General features: G+C 45.4%; 1 protein-coding gene across 1 annotated transcript; it reads left to right on the top strand.

Annotated features, from left to right (window-relative positions):
* The first annotated feature begins 2,714 nt into the window (after window positions 1-2,714).
* On the top strand, window positions 2,715-17,574 carry LOC149438166 (uncharacterized). The gene is made up of 5 exons (XM_089660182.1): window positions 2,715-2,936; window positions 11,130-11,336; window positions 11,426-11,650; window positions 12,027-12,168; window positions 15,984-17,574. Exons 1-5 carry the CDS (start codon window positions 2,715-2,717, stop codon window positions 17,096-17,098), a joined length of 1,911 nt encoding a protein of 636 aa, XP_089516308.1. The 3' UTR covers window positions 17,099-17,574.
* The last annotated feature ends 247 nt before the right edge of the window (window positions 17,575-17,821 follow it).

The following is a 17,821-nucleotide window of genomic DNA, read 5'->3' as shown; positions in this document are numbered from 1 at the left end:
TTTTGTATGCCTTTGTGAATTTAATTTTAAATTCATAAGGGTCTTCTCTAACTGAAGTCTGTAATGAATCTAGTACTTCTAAAGAAGGTACTTCCTCACCTGTGGTACATAACAACAATTGTCGTAATCTGTCTGATGCGTCACTATGTATCTCCTGTCCGTCATCGTCAATAACAGGTGATTGCACAAGTCGTCTAGCAAAATGTGCAGGTATCCAAAGATAATAGATACGGTTACGCTGTTCGTCAGTCAAGTGATAACGATCTGTATAAGACTCAAAGATGTCCGCATTATAAAAGGCATCGACCTTTGAGTCATACACTGGAATATCTTTTAAAATTTTAATTAATTGATCATGAATTTGTAACTTTAATTTAGCTGCACGGTCTAGTAGTTTTTTCTTTCTAACTTCGGCTTCGTCATTTGCGTCATCTTCCCCCATTTCAGGAATGCAGGAAGCTTGAGGCTTTGACTGTTTAGAATCAGTCTTTTTACCACCTTTTGTTAATACAGCAACCTCTTTTCTGTCATTCTGCAGTCTTAACAAAAGATTTGTTTTAGAATCAATTTGCTCCTCAAGATTTTCTATGTAATTACAAAGTATGTCACAATTTGGACAATTAAGAGGATCTTGAGACAAATGTTCATGCATTTCTGTGTTCTGTACAGTGCTACATTCTGTCTGCTTTAGTGTAGAAACACTTTTAGCAGGTAAGTCAATATTCAAAATCATTTTGTTGAATATTCTTACCAACTTTAAGATATTAGATATCTTCTTATGCTGTTTGTTTACAGTAAATCTAGATTTATCTATCTGAACATTGGCCTGTAAACATTCCTTGTACATGTACTGCCATAATTTACCATCATCAGGATATAAAGAAACATCCTTAAACTCTAACTTGCTTTCTATAGCTAGTTTATCAATAAATTCCATAACTTTTACTCACCGTAATCAGATGATTTTCTTTTTTGCAGCCGGTGGCTCCGTCACTGGACCTCTCGTCAACGTCTGACGAAACACAAACACCTTCACTTCTAGGTTCTTTGCACCGTGTTTTTCCAAGACTTGATCAGTCTGTGCTTTCTCCCCCTCTATCAAGGAATGAAAAACCCGGAAAAACTGTGGCGGAGGCTGGCTTAGCCAAATGTTAAATATCGTGACACTTATATTATTTAAGTGTCTGTCTTTAGGCGTTTGAGGCAAATTGTTCTAGTGCCAGGCTGACTTAAAACAGTGTGACTTTTATTTAATGCACACTTGGCATCAAAAATGAATACAAAAGATAAAATAAAATACAGAGTAAAATATAACAAAAGTTGTAGATTATGGAAAAAGAAATAAGCTTTGGAGAAATGTCTAATCTCTTGTCTGTTCTATGACAAGTGTTTCAGTCTCGGCAAGGAAGACAACAGGTGTATCAAGGCTTTGCAGGCCTTACCAGGAGACAAATATGTCAGTGCGTGTCAGCTGTATAATGTCTTGATGTATGAGTGTGAGTGAATGTATGTGACTCTCTATCTCTAAGGCACATCTTATATATGTTTTACCAGACCAACCCACTAAACAGTTATTTCCTAATTCAGTGTGAGCTAAATAAGTAAAACCCTTATTTGTGCTTCTTCTAAACTTATACTCTTAGTGTCCATATATGTAAACCTTCTAAACTATACTTAGTATGACGTTATTTGAAAACCTCTTAGAAGACAGAAATATATGATACTGTCATCTGATATAATGGCTTCACATATCTTTAGAAAGGATAATGGTCACATAAATGCATAGATATAACCAACAATAATTGATACTAAACTTATCACACACTATTCCTAACTAATAAATTGATTATATGAAATAATTATCCAACTAACTATATTATGGATTAGACATGATTTTCTTTATAAAAGACATATCCTTTCTTTGTTCTACTACATATCAATATCTTTTTACATTCCAATTGCTATTCTTAAAACTAAGCTTATGACCCGCTGACCTCTTAGACATGAATATACCATGGTTCATCTTTAACACCTGTTTTCCAAGCTTCATTCACACGCTAAGTTAAAATTACTTCTAAATGACTTTTGCTGTCATTTTGAAAGATATGAGACGTCTGTTTTATGGTGAATAATTTCTACACAAGCTCACAATCCACAAATCAACTGGCTCAAGAAAGAAGTCACCTTCCAATCAAATTACTGTATTCAGCACTGCGGCACTCCCACACCCACCAATTTCCCTGTGTGCCTCTCAGTTCAGCCTACATCAGATGCCAGTCATTCCGTTCCCCCTGCCTACCACCATTTCCTTGATGTATTTGATAAAAAGAAAGCTGACACTTTACCATCTCATCAATTATATGATTGCCCTATTGGGCAGCTTCCAGGGGCAGCCAACATTTGCCAACGTTCATCAAGGGCTTCTCAACCATTATAGCCCCCATTACCCAACTCACTAGCCAGCATACACATTTTCTCTGGAGCCAAGAAGCACAGACAGCCTTTGAGCAGTTAAAAAAGCAGTTCACTTCTGCTCCTGTATTACAACACCCAGAGCCAACACTTCCCTTCATCCTGGAGGTGGAAGCATCGGATGTGGCTACAGGAGCCAAGGCCCAAAAGCTCTGCTCCATCCGGTAGCTTTTTGCTCTAAGAAACTAAGCCAAGCTGAAAGGCACTATGACATAGGCAACAGGGAACTTTTGGAGATCAAAATGGCGTTCAAAGAATGGAGGTACCTTTTGGAAGGAGCTAGTCACTCAATCATGATCTTCACAGTTCATAAGAATCTAGAATATTTAAGATCTGCCAAGCGCCTAAGACCGCAGCAAGCTAGATGGGTCCTATATTTCTCCATCTTCAATTTTCACATGACCTACCGCTCAGGATCCAAGAATGGGAAAGCAGATGCACTATCACGTATGTTCCCAGATTCAGTTGAAACTTTGCCCCCGATACCATCCTGTCGGCCCCAAATTTTTTGTTGATTCAGCCCAGTCTGAAGCTTTTGATTGAACAGGCATCTGCACGGTGTGCCATACCTGAGCAGAACTCATTAAGAAGGCAGGATGGCTTTCTGTGGCACCAGGATAAGATCTTTGTACCCCAGGAGGTAAGATCCCAAGTTTTCAAGACAATCCACGACCATCAACTGGCTGAAAAACAATGGACCTGATCCAGCGATCGTTTTGGTGGCCCAACTTAAGTCAGGACTGCAGAACTTAAGTAAAATCCTGCACAGTATGTCTACGTAGCAAGGGAGACAAAGCAGAGGGCATGGGGGTTGCTGAGGCTCCTATCCATTCCTAATCATCCCTGGGAAATTATCACAATGGACTTTATTGTACACTTGCCGCCCTCTGAGGGGTTTGCTACCATCCTAGTAGTGATAGATTGGCTATCCAAGATGGCCCACTTTCTGCCAATGATAGGAACTACGTTGACGCCTGAGTTGGCACATATTTTTATTAAGGAAATCGTTAGGCTACACGAACTGCCCAGCAATATCGTGTCTGACCGAGGGGTTCAATTTACCTCCAGGTTCTGGAGAGCCTTATGGAAAACCCTGAAAGTGGAACTCTGCCTATCATCGGCCTACCACCCTCAAAGTAATGGACAAACTGAACAAACTAACCAAATGTTAGAACAATATCTACGATGTTTCTCCGCCTTTTCCCAGGATGACTGGACATCTCTACTCCCATTAGCAGAATTTGCATACAATAATTCCGTCCATTCCGCTATGAATCAGTCGCAATTTTGGGCTAATTACGGATTCCACCCTTCATGCCTGCCGGATACCATACTCGAAACCTCGGTACCTGCAGTTCAGGACAGAATCCGCAGGATACAGGACAACTATTGAGCTCTCCAGGAATCCGTACAAAGATTGCAAACTGACTACAAAAGATACTATGACAAGAAACGGAGGGGAAATCCTTCTCTGAAGGTTGGAGACCAGGCTTGGTTATCAACAGCCAACCTAAAACTTCCTTGCCCATCGCAGAAGTTGGGACCAAGATACATTGGGCCCTTTCAGATCAAACGAGTAATCAATCCAGTGGCATATGAGCTATCTCTTCCTGAATCATATGGGATTCACCCAGTCTTCCATGTTTTTCTGCTCAAGACAGCAGTTCATGATCCATTTCTGGGAAGAGTAGAACCTCCTCCGCCGCCAATAACAGTTGGGGAGGATGCAAAATACGAGATAGAATCAATCCTGCACTGCAAGAAGCGAGGAAGGCAGATTCAGTTCTTGATCAAATGGAAGGGGTAACTCCTGAAGAAGGCTCCTGGGAACCAAAGACAACATACAGTACATGCCCCCAGACTTCTCCAAGAGTTCTACTCCAAATATCCAGACAAGATGGCCCAAGTAGGCATCTGGAGGCTGCCCTTGGGGGGGCACTGTCAGGGCCCTGTCCTCAGCAGAGGTGTTAGGAGACCTGACACCCCTCCAGTACCTTGCATGGCCACAGTTCACATTGGCTCAAATTTGGCAGCAAACGGCCTTTATAAGGAAGCCCTGCACTACTCTCAGGTGGTGGTTGATCTCTGGCTCCCCGGTACCTTGTTCCTGTGCTACTGTGAATTGTGATTTCCTGTTCCTGTGCTACTGTGATCTGTGATTTCCTGTTACCAACTCGGCTTGCTCCTGGACCTGTCTTCTCTGCTTAAACCCTGACCTGACCTTGGCTTGGCTAACGGATATTCTCTCTTGCTCCTCTGTGTATGACCTCGGTTATCCCATCTGACTACGTCTGTTCTGATCTCCACCCAGTACCGGACCTTGGCTTTGAACCGGCTATCCAGTAATCCTCTGCTCCCCGGAAGGGCTTGCATACCTCACACAGGCACCTCCTGTCTGCAGACCTCATCTCAGTGCATCAGTTGTGCTCCAGGGTGGACCACCAACAAGCACTCCTACAGGCGACCTGTGCCACTTTGGTCCTGACTCCTGCTGTCCCACTCTCAGGGGAGTCTGGAACTTAGCTGCAAGGGAAGCCCTCTCTCCATTGGCCTCTCACACCAGGTAAGTGACAACAAAGGAGAACAGACACGTTCACTCCCTTCTTGTCCTGACCCAGAAGTGACGTTATGACAGATTTCAAGACCATCGAGGCCGGCAAAGAATGTAATGCGGTGCAATGTGCTCTACATTACATCCAATGGAGTACAGGGGAGACATTGGGGGTCTTTTAGACCCTGGATGTCTCAATAAAGAGAACCTGTCATCAAAAGTCATCTCATAGAGGACTTTGTCCCCTTAAGTAAAAATGTTTTTTTTAATTGTAAAGAATGAAAGTTACACCCAAGTACATAACTCCTCCCCTTAAAAAATTTTAAGGCCCCCCCGGCCCCCCCACCCCCACATATATGCACGCCCAAATGTAAGAGCATATGCTGGAGCGCCTACACGTGATAACATTGATTGTGATACACGTTACATATCGCCGGTCACACCAGAATGAGAGGATAATTCTAGGAGCAGACCTCCTCCGTACTCTATACTGATGACCTAGAAGGGGCTATAAATGTGTCACCTATAGATAATACCGGGGACTAAAGGTTGTCACCATTTCAGCACACACAACTTAAGGTTTGACATGTTGGATATCTATTTACTCGCTGCAACCTCGGCTTTTATATTGTTACACATAAATGGGTCATTTATTGCTTTTTTGTGCCCTGAAATTAACTTAAGTGTATTTTGTACTGAAATTTGGCATTTCCTAGACTTTGTGATAATATTTTCTGACATAAAAAATTAGAACTGCCACTATTTTATTCTCTAAAGTCTCTACTTTCAGAAAATCGATATTTTGGGGGTTTTGTGTCATCTTCAGGCCTAAAATGATTTTTAAACGTGCAAAAAATGCAAAAACGGCTCTGGGAGTGAAAGGGAGAAAGGATAAGCCGGACACTCCCCTTTCCTGAGGAGCAGCCAATCGGTTCTCATTATACTGCAAGGTCTCTCCCCTCCCTGCTAGTCCCCGGGTGCGGTTCTGGAGACAGGTGGGGGAGGGGAAGAGGAGATAAACAGCACAATGTTACACATATGAAATGTTTTAGTCCCTATAAAGCCCCTTTCATTCTTTACCCCCTCGACATTCCTAAAGAGCCTCAGATTTATATACATTTTCTGTTACAAAGGAATGTTTCCTTCCTCCTGAGCAGCAATGTAAGGGGCTCTATGCTCCATACTCCTGACCCCGGCACTCCATCATTGTGTTGGCTGCATAGTGTAATGATTGCCCATTGGCTGCCTGTGTAGTGTCATCATTGCCCTTTGTAGGCCATGTATGGTCAGGATGGTCCTTGTCTTGTCTATTTATTGTCAGTGCTGTTTGTTTAGAGGACCATATTACTAGAATTTATCTCCACAATGAGGAGAATGTTCCGGCCCCGGAAGTGGGGGAATGTTCTGCCCCTGAAGGGGTTCATCTGGGTTCCCACACTATGTATGTGTGTATCATCATCTGCTGGAGATAAAAGACGTCACAGTGACTATGGAGGAAGAGGACGGACATGACTATGGAGGAAGAGGACGGACGTGACTATGGAGGAAGAGGAGGGACGTGACTATGGAGGAAGAGGAGGGACGTGACTATGGGGGAAGAGGACGGACGTGACTATGGAGGAAGAGGACGGACGTGACTATGGAGGAAGAGGACGGACGTGACTATGGAGGAAGAGGACGGACGTGACTATGGAGGAAGAGGACGGACGTGACTATGGAGGTAGAGGACGGACGTGACTGTGGAGGTAGAGGACGGACGTGACTGTGGAGGAAGAGGACGGACGTGACTGTGGAGGAAGAGGATGGACGTGACCGTGGAGGAGGAGGACGGACCTGACCGTGGAGGAAGAGGACGGACGTGACCGTGGAGGAAGAGGACGGACGTGACCGTGGAGGAAGAGGACGGACGTGACCGTGGAGGAAGAGGACGGACGTGACCGTGGAGGGAGAGGACGGACGTGACCGTGGAGGGAGAGGACGGACGTGACCGTGGAGGGAGAGGACGGACGTGACCGTGGAAGAAGAGGACGGACGTGACCGCGGAGGAAGAGGACGGGCGTGACCGCGGAGGGAGAGGACGGACGTGACTGTGGAGGGAGAGGTCGGGCATGACTGTGGAGGGAGAGGACGGGCGTGACTAAGGAGGAAGAGGATGGACATGATGGGGGGTTACTGGGTGTAAATAGAACATAACATCTTATTACCTCCTCTGCTCCCACTTCCACCAATGTCTCCTCTCTGCTTCCTGTCTGTCCCTCACATCACTTCCTTTCTGTACCTGACATCACTTCCTGTCTGTCCCTGACATCACTTCCTGTCTGTACCTGACATCACTTCCTGTCTGCATTCCATAGAGACTTCCTGTGTGAGTATAGGTGAGATCCCCACCTTGTGGAGTTCAGAGGAACTGCAGCCCCGAGATCCATCCCATAATCCGCCTTCCTGTATAATATGTACCTTACAGGGATACTACGGGAGATGAAACATTACTGAATAAAGGAAGAAGAAATAAATGTAACTCTTATGTAACCAACTGTTCAACAAACATCTCTTATTACATATAGAAAAGTCTTACAAACACAGAACACAAAATACAAATGTATAGCTAATGAGAGCGATCCCGCCAAACCTGATCCTTCTGGGGGGACAATGCAAAAATATATATCAATCCACTCATAATGACATCATCTTCTGGGAGTGTCTGCACATCCATCCATTTCATACACATTTCATGTCTCAGCAGATCTCCTGCAGCCTATTAGCACCCATTTCCCTCTCTATGTTTCAGCAGATCTCCTGCAGCCTATTAGAACCTATTTCCCTCTCTATGTGTCAGCGGATCTCCTGCAGCCTATTAGCGCCCATTTCCCTCTCTATGTCTCAGTGGATCTCCTGCAGCCTATTAGCATCCATTTCCCTCTCTATGTCTCAGCGGATCTCCTTCAGCCTATTAGCTCCCATTTCCCTCTCTATGTCTCAGCAGATCTCCTGCAGCCTATTAGCTCCCATTTCCCTCTCTATGTTTCAGCGGATCTCCCGCAGCCTATTATCTCCCATTTCCCTCTCTATGTCTCAGCGGATCTCCTGCAGCCTATTAGCACCCATTTCCTTCTCTATGTCTCAGCAGATCTCCTGCAGCCTATTAGCACCCATTTCCTTCTCTATGTCTCAGCAGATCTCCTGCAGCCTGACTGCCCGGGGGAGGGATTTTGGCCCCTTTGATTTTGCAGTAAATGTGATTCCTTTAGTCCCGTTGATTTTCGTATTTCCATGTAATAAAAGGTGTCACATGATGTCGGGTTCCCCTTTCTCTCCTCCCTGAGTGTGTATTTAGAGGCGGAGCTCCTGCTGGAATGGCGGTTGGAGGCGGAGTCTAGGAGGGAGACTGACAGAACCCGCAGCAGACTTGCAGGAGCGAGGAGGATCCGGTTCCTTTACCATCGGAGATGAGGAGAGTGTGAAGGATGTTTGTGACTCTGGGAGCTGAAAAGCTGGGAGTCCTATTGGTGTGGTGAGGGGGAAGCACTACTAGGGGGTGCCCTCACCATCCCGTGTACAAGAGGTGGAAGAAGGTGTGGCTACACTACAGCTGCCATGTTTGGAGGGCGGAGCACCTTCACACCTTATCAACTTTTCACTGATTGGTGGATTTTTGGAGTAAAATAAGTGGATTGAAGTAGATGCAAAGTGGAAGCGGTGGACTTGCAGAGAACACTATACTGAGCACACAATATTGTCCGTCTCCATGGATTTGCACAGGATTTGAGATGATTTCCTATAGCAGCAAATCTGATGAGATGAATGAAGTGGGTGTAAAGTGGAAGCAGTGGATGTGCAGGGAGCAGCATCTTGAGCACAAAGCACTTTATGTTGTGGATGGATTTGCACACGGTTCAGTTTCCTTCATTTATTGATAAACCCCATAAGACCAATGAAGTGGGTGTAAAGTGGAAGCAGTGGATGTGCAGAGAATAGGATTTGGAGCCCCGAGCTCTTTATCTCTGAATGTCTCCACATATTTGTAGTGTATTTGTGATGATTTCTGTGCACACACAATAGGACAGCGCTGTGACACATAATGCTCTTCTAGATGACAGGGAATCCTTCCCTTTGTTACAGCAGCAGTCCGCTAGAAGGTTTTTGTAGGTTTGGAGTTGTTACACATAGCGCGGGTTTTATCCATTTATAGTGATGACATCATTGCCCAAATCTGGGGGTCACCAGCCATTTCCACCCTTTACTCCCAGCTGGGGGGCTTTGTATCCATATACCAGATGTTCTACAGGACTAAATCTGCAATCAATGTTACTGCAAAATCAAAGGAGCCAAAACCCCTCCCCCGAGGAGTCAAATATTTCTGTCCCCCTTGGTGGGAGTGGAGGTGACCCCTCTATAAGGATCTACAGTCCATACACACCCAGCACAAGGCCGGGGTCACACTACCAGACGCTTCTCGGGGCTGCAGTTCCTCTGAGCTCCACAAGGTGGGGATCTCACTTCTACCCAGACAGGAAGTCTCTATGGAAGACAGGAAGTGATGTCAGGTACAGACAGGAAGTGATGTCAGGTACAGGCAGAAAGTTCCATGAATGAGGAAGCACAGAGGAGACATTCCTGGATCTGGCAGCAGAGGAGGTAATACGTAGATGAACCCCTTCAGGGGGAGGAGTTGATGATAATATATTTGCTCCCAAAGCTGGCCTACATGGTTCAGTTTTATCGTTCAGCCAGCGGGATGACCATAAAAACTGAAGGGATTCCCCCATCCACACATTGGAGGTGGATGGGGGAATCCTCCCCGCTGCACTCTTGTATTCTGACAATGGGGGGACTCCTCCGCTCTCAGAATACACAGATCAGCACTGAAGCTATTGGCTGCAGCCGCTGGGGGAGTGGCTTTTATCCGGCAGTGGCCACACATGGATAGAAATGTGAGCGATCCCTGCTGAACCAGCTGAATTTCCATGGATCTATGGTCACCTTCAGTGACTTCCTCCCCTCCCCCTCATCTCCTTCATGATGGAAGTCATGCTGAGATCATCTCCCATTGGCTGAGCAATATTCTCATTTGTCTCTCAGCTCCTTCTTGCTATTCCTCGTCCTGCCTGTAGTTTCCTTGGATTGATTTTCTGTGTAGTGACCCCGGCTTGGTCTCTTGGATGCGCTCGTCTGTTGCTTGCCCTGACCTGTCTCCTGATTCCTGGATCTCCTCCTCATCTCTCCTCCATATCCTCTTACACAGCTTTTCTCCACACCTGCAGTGACCCTGGGGGGAGGAAACTTGGCACCAGCACGCCGCCAAATCCATCCCCACCATTAGGGGCTCTGGAGACAATTGTCTGCTATTTACACTCCGTTCCTCCGCACGTCACCTGATCACATGACAGCTTACTTCCACAGATTCCGGACAGATTTCTGAATGGTAAAGGTCAAAGTTCACTCTTCAGCTTAGGAGAGGTAGGACGCACCCAGGAACAATGATTTGGTTTGCATGGGAGCCTAATATAGAGGACCCCTCAAGTCTCCCCATCCAAATGTCCCTCCATCCAGCGTCTATATGTCCTATGACATCACACTGACCTCACAGCTCCTCCCCCCAATGTCCCTCCATCCAGAGTCAGAGAATCCTATGACGTCACTCTGACCTCACAGCTCCTCCTCCCAATGTCCCTCCATCCAGAGTCAGAGAATTCTATGACATCACACTGACCTCACAGCTCCTCCTCCCAATGTCCCTCCATCCAGAGTCAGAGAATTCTATGACATCACACTGACCTCACAGCTCCTCCTCCCAATGTCCCTCCATCCAGAGTCAGAGAATCCTATGACATCACACTGACCTCACAGCCCCTCCTCCCAATGTCCCTCCATCCAGAGTCAGAGAATTATATGACATCACACTGACCTCACAGCTCCTCCTCCCAATGTCCCTCCATCCAGAGTCTATCTGTCATAGGATTCTCTGACTCTGAATGGAGGGACATTAGGAGGAGGAGCTGTGAGGTCAGTGTGATGTCATAGGACATATAGATTAACCAAAATTATTGGTAGTTGTGATTTATACACAGCATGTTTGTTACAATGAATGTTTTATTATATCTTTCAGAGTGGAATCCTCGGGGATGAGAATATTGATGTTAAAGAAGAGTATAAAGAGGAGGATGAGGAGTATGGAGTGATGGAGGAGTTTTCAGAAGGACACAAGGATATGATGGAGCCACCTAATACCAGGAACCCACCAGAGAGATGTCCCCGTCCTCTGTATTCCCGGGATTCCACACAGGAAGGTCACACCATCCCTCACCATCATCAGGTAGATGAGGAACAATCACTGATAGTATCATTAGGATCTGTACATTATCTGCATTGTTACCATTGATGTCATTTTTATTATATATTCAGAGTGGAAACCTGAGAGATCCTAAAGTTGAAGTTAAAGAAGAGATAAAAGAGGAGGATGAGGATGGGGGGATGGAGGAGTCAGAGCTTCTAAGAGAACACAAAGATCTGTACCAGGACACCATGGTGGAGTCATCCAGCTACAGGAACCCCCCAGAGAGATGTCCCCGTCCTCTGTATTCCCGGGATTCCACACAGGAAGGTCACACCATCCCTCACCATCATCAGGTAGATGATTGCAACTGAATTTCTGCTTTATAAACAGGTTTGTTTGTTACGATAATTTATTTATTTCAGAGTGGAATCCTCGGGGATGATAATATTGTTGTTAAGGAAGAATTTATAGAGGAGGATGAGGAGTATGGAGTGATGCAGAAGTCCTCAGAAGGACACAAGGATATGATAGAGGCACCTAATACCAGGAACCCACCAGAGAGATGTCCCCGTTCTCTGTATTCCCGGGATCCCACACAGGAAGGTCACACCATCCCTCACTATTACAAGGTTGGTGGGATGGAGAATCTAGAACATGGACTTGTGGAGACAATTTGTGTATTTTTCATGTTAGTTTATATTTTACAGATATTATTTTCTCTTATTTTAGGGTGAAGATTTAATAGATTTAAAAGTTGAGGTTAAATCAGAAGAAGAAGAGGCGTATGTGAGGGATGATCAGCAGTCTATGGAGGAGGATGGAATAACGGGGACATTTATAGAGGAGGACACTCCTACAGAGATCAGCACAGGTGGGTCATGAACACTAAATCCATTCCTCCACCCATACTGCTCACTGATTGGTCCAGAGTAGGGCGGGGACTGGGTGATATCAGCCTGTAATCCCCTGGTCACTTTCCTGAGCTGTGTTCCCCGTCCTGTATTCCTGGATTTCTCTCGGATAATCTTCCTTCTCTGTGCTGCAGACACAATTTATGTCTCTAGACTGGATTTATGGAGGTTCTGGGGTTCAGCTAAATATTAATTCATTGCCTCTGCTAAACCTAGACACCTGTCAGATCCTGGACTTGAACCCAGGAACTCTACTGTGTCTGGTAGTAACTCTTCTCACTGAACTACCTGATATAATGGACGACACTCGGCTTATCCATTGCTGTGTTTTCTGCTGAACCTTGAACTCTCTGCTCCTCCCATGAACTTCCTGATTTAATCCATGTCTTTGCACTTCCTTTTTGGCAGATTTTTGTGCCTTCTCCATCCAATATCTTGCTCTTGTCTCTCCTGCTACCGCCTGTAGCTTTGCTATTGACCTTTGTCTTGTTTCTGGACTATGATTCTGCTTCATCCCAACCTGCAGCCACTTGTTACTGACCCTTGGCTTGTTTATTGAGTACTACTACTGTGACCTGGTACTAACACGCAGCAAAACCCATACCCACCATCTGGAGCTCTGGTGATACTGGTTAGTGCTTAGACCCCGCACCTCAGGTGAGCCCATGTCATCTGTCAGGGTGACCTGCCTGTATACCTATCCTGTTGGTTGGTCTTCTGCTATAACTACTGGTCTCTGAGCCTGACCTCTGACCGGCACAGAAAAATCTGACCCAAACATGGAGGCCGCTATAGCAAATACCGTGGCTCCTTTCAGGCAGCAACTTTCAGAACTGCAAGAGTTCGGTGTTACCTACCAAGAAAAATGTTCTGGAAAGTGTGTTAAAGGGGCAACAGGAGGAAATCCATGCTCTGCAAAGACGATTGCTGGACTTATGTTCCTGCGATGTTGCTAACACAGGCATGCCTCTGTCAGTCAAGTTCAATGGAGACCGACGCCATTACAGAGGTTTCCTTAACCAATGCCACATTTTTTTCCAGATGCAACCTGCTGCATTTAATTCTGAGAAATAAAAAGTATTGTTTGTTATAAACCTCCTGACTGAGGAAGCCCTAGCTTGGGCCTCTCCCCATATAGGACATGACTGCATTGAACCAGGACTTTGAGGATCCCAACCATTGTGCTACTGCTGAAGCAAAGCTGCATAGTTTACTGCAGGGTAGACGCTCTGTTTCTGAGTACACAGCTGAATTCTGATGATGGAGCTCAGATACCACCTGGAACCCAGCAGCACAAAAGAATCAGTTCCGCCAAGGGCTCTCTGAACAGGTAAATGATGAGCTCACCAGACTAGAGATTCCTAATGATCTTGAAGCTTTCATCCAATTATGCATCTGAATTGATCAGAGACTTACAGAAAGGAGGAAGGAGAGACTGGGAATGTTTGGAAGTATTGGTGACATACGTTTTCCTACTGATCAGTTCATTCAGAAGGATCTAAATGTTTCTCCAGATTCTAACACATCCAACCTATGCAGGTAGATGCTATTAAGTAATCCATTTCTACTCAAAAGAAAGAGAAGACGTTTGGAGAACTTATGTCTGTATTGTGGGGATTCTGGACATTACGCAGTTAATTGTCACAGCAAAGTTAAAAGAACAATTGCTGCGATTGATAGTATATTATTATTATACAGTGTTTATAAAGCGCCAATAGTTCGCTCAGCGCTGTACATTACAATGGGAGACAGAACATGTGACAGAACAATACCAATACAATGCAATACATGAGGGGATCGAGGGCCCTGCTGTTTCGAGGAAAAGGATTGCACTTTGCGTCCATGCATCGATTTCAGGGACTAGAATAAATCACTATTAAAACCTTTACTCCCATTAATCGTTGAAATTCTGGAAAGACTCCGCTCTGCCAAAGTCTTTACAAAACCTGACTTACGGGGGGCATATAACCTGGTATACATTCATCAAGGAGACAAATGGAAAGCCACCTTTACAACCAGATATGGGCACTTCGAGTCCCTAGTTATTCCTTTTGGCCTATGCAACGCTCCCGCGACTTTTCAGCACTTCATCAATGATGTGTTTTGACATCTGTTGGACCAGTTTGTTATTGCATATCTGGATGATATTCTCATCCTTTCCGATAACTTGGAGGATCATCTCAAGCGTGTCTGCACTGTATTCAAAAGATTAAGGAAGAACCGACTTCAAACTGGAGAAATGTGAGTTTGAACAAACCCAGATCCAGGTCTTGGGATTTATTATCTCTTCAGAAGGAGTGAGCATGGATCCCGAGAAGATCAAGGCAGTGGTGGATTGTCCTGTACCTGGAAACGTGAAGGAAATACAATTTGTTGGATTTGCCAACTTACAGGAAATTCATAAGAAACATCTCTAAGGTAATCGCACCAATTACAGAGCTGACAGAAAGGAGTGCCCTTTGTATGGTCACCTGAGGCACACACTGCTTTTAGTAAGATAAAGTTTATTTTTCATTTCTACACCAATATTGGTACATCCTGATCTTGAACTACTCTCTTAATATCTCTCACCTTGACTATTGTAACTCCCTCCTCATTGGCCTACCTCATCGCAGGCTATCCCCTCTTCAGTCTATCATGAATGATGCTGCCAGACTCATCTACCTTACTAACCATTCTGTATCAGCCACCCCTCTCTGCCAATCCCTCCACTGACCTCCATTCAGTGTCCTCCATCCCTCTCTGCCAATCCCTCCACTGTCCTCCACTCAGTGTCCTCCACCCCTCTCTGCCAATCCCTCCACTGACCTCCATTCAGTGTCCTCCATCCCTCTCTGCCAATCCCTCCACTGGCCTCCATTCAGTGTCCTCCATCCCTCTCTGCCAATCCCTCCACTGGCCTCCATTCAGTGTCCTCCACCCCTCTCTGCCAATCTTCTCCACTGGCCTCCATTCAGTGTCCTCCATCCCTCTCTGCCAATCCCTCCACTGGCTTCCATTCAGTGTCCTCCACCCCTCTCTGCCAATCCCTCCACTGGCCTCCATTCAGTGTCCTCCACCCCTCCCTGCCAATCCCTCCACTGGCCTCCATTCAGTGTCCTCCACCCCTCCCTGCCAATTCCTCCACTGGCCTCCATTCAGTGTCCTCCACCCTTCTCTGCCAATCCCTCCACTGGATTCCCATTGCTCAACGAATAAAAGTAAAAATATTAACAATAACATATAAAGCCATTTATAACTCTGCCCCAAATTACATCACCGATCTTGTCTCCAAATATCACCCAAACCGTCCTCTCCACTTCTCCCATGACCTCCTGCTCCTCCTGCTGGAGGAGTCAATACCCCAATGATGGTGGTCTTCAGGATCAGTCCAGTCTTCATCTTGGTTGTTCTCCCCCCATCCTCACTCTCTGACCTCTGGTGGGGCTCAGCCCCGCTGTTCTTCATGACTAAATCATGGACTAAATAAGGAAGTGCAGTACTTCTTGTGTTGGGAAGATGGCGATGAGTGATAGAGGGGGTGGGGACCCTCGTCCTATAATCCCCTCATCACTGTCCCTCCTATAAAAGACAGTTCTGGTTGTTTCCTCACTCTCTGACTAAGGTCCATGAATAAAGAAATGACCTGGTAGGAGATCAGAGGAGCCATTTCCTAGTTCCCTTGAGGGTGGAATTGTAAGCTCCTCAGAGAGCAAGCTGCCTGATGTGGGCGGAGTCCTGGTTTGGGGAGCCAATCAGCTCCTGTCTAGTAATCCTCTTTGTCTTTGTTTTTTAGTCCATGGCCGGGAGATGAGGAAAACCTCCGAGGATTGTCTCACTTTGTCTCCAGACTGGAAAGTAGAACATGAGGACATCACACAGTATAGTCCAGGAGAAAACCCGGCACCACCCAGTGTAGATGGACCATCGGATTCCTCGTATCCTGAGGAACCTCAGACTGTGCGGGACCGGGCCGGCCTTCCAACAGGGAAGAGCTTCTCCTGTACTGAGTGCGGGAAATGTTTCCGTTTTAAATATGATCTCAAGGTGCATAACAGAATTCACACAGGAGAGAAGCCGTATTCCTGTCCTGAGTGTGGGAAATGTTTTTCACAGAAGTCCCATCTTTGCAGACATCAGGGATCTCACACGGGAGAAAAGCCGTATTCTTGTCCTGAGTGTGGGAAATGTTTTTCACGTAGGTCCTATCTTCAAATACATCAGAAGTTTCACAGAGGTGAGAAACCACATTCCTGTCCTGAGTGTGGGAAATGTTTTTCACAAAAGTCTAATCTTTACAAACATCAGAGATCTCACAAGATCAATAAGCCATATACCTGCCCTGAGTGTGGAAAATGTTTTTTAAAGATCTCCCATCTTTCCACTCATCAGAGATCTCACGCTGGCAAGAAGCTGTATTCCTGTCCTGAGTGTGGGAAATGTTTTGAACAAAAATCAGAACTTGTTACACATCAGAGGAGTCACATGGGGGAGAAGCCATATGTTTGTTCTGAGTGCGGGAAGTGTTTTCGTGTTAACTCCAAACTTAAGGTGCATAAAAGATCTCACACGGGAGAGAAGCCGTATTCCTGTCCTGAGTGTGGGAAATGTTTTTCACAGAAGTCCAATCTTAACATACATCAGAGATCCCACACAGGAGAGAAGCCATTTTCCTGTTCTGAGTGCGGGAAATGTTTTTCAGATAAGTCCAGCCTTAAAAATCATCAGAGACTGCACACAGGTGAAATGCCGTATTCCTGTCCTAGGTGTGGGAAAGGTTTTGTACGAAAATCAGAACTTGTCACACATCTAATGTATCACACGGGGCAAAAGCCATATTCCTGTTCCAAGTGTGGGAAATGTTTTGTACGAAAAACGGTACTTGTCAAACATCAAAGGTCTCACGTATAAATACTGTATTCCTGTCCTGAGTGCGGGAAATGTTTTTCAGACAAGTCCAGTTTTTACAGACATCAGAGATCTCAAATGGGATCTCATAGAGATCTCAAATGTTTTTTCAGACAAGTTCCATCTTTACAAACATCAGAGATATCACACGGGGAGAAGCCACCTTCCTGTCCTGAGTGAGGGAAATGTTCCTCACTGAAGTCCTGTCTTCCTGTACATCAGGGGTCCCACACAACCCTGGAGGTGTATTAGTACCTTGAGTGTGGGAAATGTCTTCTAGATGAATGTTGCTGGACATCCCAGGAGATCAGAGGTCACCAAAGACATGGATGAAGTGTGGGACCAGGTCGGCCATTGATGGTAGGAGAAGAATAAAAATGGAGTCCTGCTCTGTGATTGGCTGAGTACATTTTGTGGTGGAAGATTTTGTAACCATTTAGGGGGTCTAAAAAAAATAAATCGAACAAAAGTAACCAACATTCTGGCTGTATTTATTTTCTATGAACATTGCCTCCATCTAGTGGCCATAATGTCATTTTCTATAAATAGCCCCCTTACCTTACTTGGTCAGACATGGCTTCATCCTCATCCCTGAGATCATACTCCGACACGCAGGAGTACAGTAGACTCTGCAGCACACAAGTCAATGACACCAACCATTGATGTAACATGGAAAATACCACACTTGGCCTTTAGATGGCACTAAGTATAATAGCAATTAGCGCC

Source organism: Staurois parvus, unplaced genomic scaffold (genome assembly GCF_062004578.1).
Source record: "Staurois parvus isolate SC_StPar_1 unplaced genomic scaffold, SC_StPar_1.0 ptg001208l, whole genome shotgun sequence".
Lineage (NCBI taxonomy): Eukaryota > Metazoa > Chordata > Amphibia > Anura > Ranidae > Staurois > Staurois parvus.
Note: the sequence above shows the minus strand (reverse complement) of the source record. Positions and strands in the feature narration are given on the sequence as shown.

Excerpts from the sequence above, each read along its gene's own strand:
- LOC149438166 (XM_089660182.1), top strand. The coding sequence starts at position 2,715 with ATGGCGTTCAAAGAATGGAGGTACCTTTTGGAAGGAGCTAGTCACTCA. Across the intron at positions 2,937-11,129 it reads CACGTATGTTCCCAGATTCA|AGTGGAATCCTCGGGGATGA; the intron begins GTTGAAACTTTG and ends TATATCTTTCAG. Across the intron at positions 12,169-15,983 it reads TCCTACAGAGATCAGCACAG|TCCATGGCCGGGAGATGAGG; the intron begins GTGGGTCATGAA and ends TTTGTTTTTTAG.